This window comes from Nicotiana tabacum, chromosome 9 (assembly GCF_000715075.1).
Source record: "Nicotiana tabacum cultivar K326 chromosome 9, ASM71507v2, whole genome shotgun sequence".
Taxonomy (NCBI): Eukaryota; Viridiplantae; Streptophyta; class Magnoliopsida; order Solanales; family Solanaceae; genus Nicotiana; species Nicotiana tabacum.
The window spans coordinates 82681836-82687461 of NC_134088.1; the positions used below are offsets into that span (position 1 = coordinate 82681836).

The 5626-nt window shown below is 37.3% G+C and overlaps 1 protein-coding gene across 1 annotated transcript; it reads left to right on the top strand.

Annotated features, from left to right (window-relative positions):
- Positions 1–1008: 1008 nt before the first annotated feature.
- LOC107813269 (phytosulfokine receptor 1) lies at positions 1009–4824 on the top strand. Its single transcript, XM_016638517.2, has one exon. It carries the CDS (start codon positions 1417–1419, stop codon positions 4492–4494), a length of 3078 nt encoding a protein of 1025 aa, XP_016494003.2. The 5' UTR covers positions 1009–1416; the 3' UTR covers positions 4495–4824.
- The last annotated feature ends 802 nt before the right edge of the window (positions 4825–5626 follow it).

The following is a 5626-nucleotide window of genomic DNA, read 5'->3' on the forward strand; positions in this document are numbered from 1 at the left end:
CTCCTACACATATAAACATCATTAATAAGCTCGATTCACAAATATTTACACCAAAGTTAACAAGATTGAGGTATAATGCAAGGCAAATTACATGCGAAAACATGAATATTTAGCCTAACATCATAAGTATTATGGGGGAAAGGTAAGATAGCTCGAGAAGATAAGACGAGATCCCAGTCCAGGAATTTTGGTAAATTCGTATATTTCAAATTCTAAATCCGCCCTTCAAATATGTGTGCACTATGTTGACCTTTTATATTCTGAAAACCATGGACGGTAGAAGAAGAATAGTCGTGTTATTGCTATGAATATTAATTATTGCCCTCATATAACTTTTGTGACATTATCATAAGAAGACTAGGAAAAGGTGAACATTCAATTAGAGTGATACTTTTAAGAGAAATTGGGATATTTGCATATTCTTTTTTTTTCCTTCTCAATTTGCATGCCATATCAAGCATTTTTTAAGTTTTGTGTTTTTTCTTGATACGCTATAAGCCTATAATTATTATGAAGAAAAATTAAGAAAGTATTCAGAGTCTCATCGATTGAATATAATTTGAGAAATAAATTTGAACTGGTAAACGGGAAGATAGACTCACGTAAAATACTTGGAAAACCATTCTTGATCCCTCAAAGTCTGAAATGAGACTAAGAAAGAAAGAAAAAATACAAAGCTTTCCCCAATTAGAAGAAACTTACATGTGTTCCCACGTTATTCATAGTGAAATAGAGTTGGTGCACAAGGAAACTTATAATAACAAATATTGGAAATGAGTCAATATTTTCCCCTTGACAGACGGTTCATCAAATTTATTATTTAAAAATAAAAGGGTTAGTCCATTAATTTCACCACTTAATGTTTTTTTTTAATTTTAATTCTAATAAGTGGCAAGAAATGGGCACATATATTAGTTTAAATATTAATTGGAACTCCACCACAGTCCTCACTACCAGCGGCTGACACAGTAGTAGTTCGTAATATATTAGTAATAAATACTCCTGTTAAAAATAATTGCATTGCAATTGCAAACAGCTTTCTCTCTCTCTCTCTCTCAAAAAAAAAGTGCAAAGTCCCTTAAGTGGGATAGAATGGAACAATAGCAAATAGCAGCAGCAGCAGCCCTATTTGGACCAGTAAAGAGCGTTTGAAGTCTGAATATAAAGCAAAAACAAACAAAACAAAAAAATCCCTGTTCTTCTTCTTTCTATTTACACATTTTTCTACCTCCACTTTCCTTTTTTTCCCCTCTTCCTTCTGCCTCAAAGCTTTGCTTTTTATTCTCATTCATCACTTTTGTGAAGTACCCTTTTTCTTCTTTCTTGTCCATTTACTCTTTCTTTTGCAATATTTAGCAGTTATATGTTCTTTGATCTTGATTCTTGATTCTTGTTGCTGAGAAATGAGACATCTTGATGCAAAAAATGTGTAGTTTCAATATGTTGCAACTTGGTATAATCTTTTTCTTTTTAGGACTTTCTTTACAAGCTCAGTCCCAAAATCCAAACTTTACATGTAATCCAAATGATTTCAAAGCTTTGGAGGATTTTGTGAACAGTTTGGAAACAGTTTTTGATTTTTGGGATATTAGAAATTCAACAAATTGCTGTAATTGGGTGGGTATTACTTGTAATTCCTCATCCTCTCCTAATATGGGGAGGGTGGTGAAATTGGAACTTGGAAAAAGGAGGCTAAATGGGAAACTTTCTGAATCTTTAGGTAATTTGGATCAGCTTAGAACCCTTAATATGTCTCACAATTTCCTTAAAGGTTCTGTCCCCTTTAAAATAATGCATTTGCCTAATTTGGAGGTCTTAGACTTGAGCAACAATGATTTCTTTGGCTTGTTTCCTGATAGCATTAACTTGCCTTCACTCAAATCTTTCAATATATCTGATAATTCCTTTGAAGGGTCAGTTCCTTTGGGTATATGTAAAAACTCAACAAGAGTTTCTGTTATTAAAATGGGGTTCAATTATTTTAATGGCAGTCTTCCAACAGGAATTGGGAGTTGTGGTTCATTGGAACATCTTTGCCTTGGCTCTAACCTTCTTTCTGGTAGTTTACCTGTTGAACTGTTTAAGCTTTCAAGATTGACTGTATTGTCTCTTCAAGAGAATCGGTTCGACGGGCAGCTTAGCAGCCAGATTGGTAACCTTTCTAACTTGGTTCATTTGGATATTTGTTCAAATGGATTCTCAGGAAACATACCAGATGTGTTTCATAGCTTAAGGAATGTAACTTATTTCTCAGCTCATTCAAATAGGTTTTTTGGTAAAATACCTCCTTCATTGGCAAATTCTGGGACTATTAGTTCTCTTAGTTTGAGGAATAATTCTTTAGGGGGTACCATTGAGCTTAATTGTTCGGCCATGTTTAGTCTTGTTTCTCTTGATCTGGCTACAAATGGTTTCATAGGGTCAGTTCCTGATAATCTTCCTAACTGTCCCAAGTTGCAAACTATCAATCTTGCTAGAAACAATTTCGTTGGACAAATTCCTGAAAGTTTCAAGAATTTTCATAGCCTTTCGTCCTTTTCAGTCTCGAACAACAGTATCCATAACATTGATGCTGCTCTTAGGATTTTACAGAACTGCAAGAACTTAACTACTTTGGTCCTTACTTTGAACTTTCGCGATGAAGAGTTGCCTACAGATCCTAACCTGCAGTTCAGAGAGCTGAAAGCTCTCATTATTGCCAATTGCAGGCTCACCGGAACGGTTCCTCAGTGGTTAAGAAATATCTCAAAGCTGCAACTGTTGGATTTGTCGTGGAACCGTTTGATGGGAACACTTCCACCCTGGATTGGAGATTTCAAGTTTCTATTCTATATGGATTTGTCAAACAATTCATTAACAGGGGAGATTCCAAAAGAAATTACTGGATTGCAAAGCCTAATCTCTGGCCCTATTTGGATGAATGAACCATCACCAGATTTTCCCTTTTTCTTGAAAAGAAATGTAAGTGTTAAAGGTTTGCAGTATAATCAGATTTTTAGCTTCCCCCCGACACTGGAACTAGGTAACAACTTTTTCACTGGAGCAATTTGGCCAGAATTTGGAAATCTGAAAAGGTTACATGTTTTGGATCTGAAAAGCAACAATTTATCCGGGACAATACCAGGTGCCCTGTCTGGTATGACAAGCATAGAGATTTTGGATCTATCTCGCAACAATCTGATTGGCAAAATACCCTCCTCTATTGTGAAATGCAGCTTTCTGTCAAAGTTCAGTGTCGCTTATAATAAACTCTCGGGGGAAGTTCCTACTGGAGGCCAGTTCGCAACATTTTCAAATTCAAGCTTTGAGGGCAATCCAGGACTCTGTGGTGAACATAGTGCTACTCCCTGTCAAAATGCCAACCAAATTCCCAGTGGTTCGGCTGCAAGAGGAAAAAGACGCAAAGGAACTGTCATTGGCATGGGTATTGGCATTGGTCTTGGAACTGCTTTTCTTCTTGCTCTTATGTACTTGATTGTTGTGCGAGCAAGCAATCGTAAAGTTGTCGATCCAGAAAAGGAGCCGGATGCTTCAAACAGGGATCGGGAAGACTTGGGCTCAAGTCTGGTGATATTTTTCCATAACAAGGACAACAATAAACAGATGTCACTTAATGACCTTTTGGCGTGTACTGACAATTTTGATCAATCAAATATTGTTGGTTGTGGGGGTTTCGGTTTGGTCTACAAGGCCATCCTTCGCGATGGTAGGAAAGTTGCCATCAAGCGGCTTTCAGGTGACTATGGACAGATGGAAAGAGAATTCCAAGCAGAAGTTGAATCGCTTTCAAGAGCCCAGCATCCAAATCTTGTTCATCTTCAAGGATATTGCAAGTACAGAACCGACAGGCTTCTAATTTATTCCTACATGGAGAATGGAAGCTTAGATTATTGGTTGCACGAGAAAGTTGACGGACCTGCTTTGTTGGACTGGGATATGAGGCTTCAGATTGCTCAAGGGGCAGCCCGAGGGCTTGCGTACTTGCACCAAGCGTGTGAGCCTCATATCCTACACCGAGATATAAAGTCAAGTAACATTCTTCTTGATGAAAATTTTGAAGCACACTTGGCTGATTTTGGTCTAGCTAGGCTTATTCTGCCTTATGACACTCATGTGACGACTGATGTCGTTGGAACATTAGGGTATATACCTCCTGAATACGGCCAAGCTTCTGTCGCTACCTATAAAGGGGATGTGTATAGCTTTGGTGTTGTTCTTTTGGAGCTTCTTACGGGCAAAAGACCGATGGATCCGTGCAAGCCTAGAGCAAGCCGAGATCTAATCTCTTGGGTGAAACAATTGAAGAAACAAAAGAGGGAAACAGAAGTCTTTGATCCTTTGATATACGACAAGCAGCATGCGGAAGAAATGCTATTGGTTTTTGAAGTTGCTTGCCTTTGTTTGCATGAATCTCCTAAAATAAGGCCTTCCTCTCAGCAGTTAGTTACTTGGCTCGACAACATAAACACCCCGCCTGGTATTCATGTGTTTTAAGAGGAAATTTCTTGTCCTGTACGACGATATTACCTTTGCGTTCATTTTTCAGGAGTTGATAACTTATATTTCAGCGGATTTCCTGCACATATGGCAATGGATTCTGGTGTAAATATTTGTCCTCAAGAATGAAGGGCGAGAAGGGATTAGTGATGAGAGTCTTGACAGATATCTCATACATTGCAAGTGTTTTACTTTCCCTTTTTGTAATTTTCTGGAATTGTCGAATATATATGTTTCTTCTCAAACATGTACAAATAACATTGTGAATTTTGTATGATCTTATCTTACTTTATAATAGATGGACACCATCAATTTATTCCCTCTGCATTTTTCAATTCTATGGTGTTTACTGGTTTTTGCTTTTCAATATTTATCATTTTTATCCGCACAACAAAGACCAAAATATAGTATCTAACATACAAACATGTGATTTTCATCCTCTTGTTTAACATAACGTAGCTGTAGAATCTTGATTACTACACCAAGTTTGTATGGTATTAGTATGGAGTTTCCACGCGTGAGCTTGCTCGCATTACTGATTTCAAGTTAGATAAAGAACAGGTGTACTCACATTTCCGGTTTCAAGCCGGATAAAAGAAGAAAGGTTGTGGTAGGTGACACCCGTTATACTAATCAATACATGATTAAAATGGAGTCTCCCTTAGTGGGGTACGTAAAATTTTTGATAAGCCATGTCAAAATTTGAAGAAATAAATGAATGAATAAGTCACAATAATAACAAGCGATACCAACTAAAAAGTGGTGAAAAATTTAAATATGATCAAAAATTAGGTGATCACAGTCAATTTATGAAAAAATAATGCGTCATGTAACCAAAATGTCACGTGACATCGCTTCAAGCAAGGTGCCTATGCCCCTGACCACAGTCAAATTTCTAATAAGGCTAGCAGGCAGGGGGCGGAGCTAGAGGGAAGGAAGGGGGTCGGCGAAAAATTACGTGTCAGTTTTTTATTTATTTGTATACAGTAGATGTTGAACCTCTTAGTTAAAATTCTGCCTTTGCGAAGAAGGGAGGCTAACTTTTTTTTTCCCCTCAGCTTCGGTATTCTACTATTGGTAGGCTCATGTGACTCCCAGATGAAATAAAAATCCATTTGAAAGACATGTT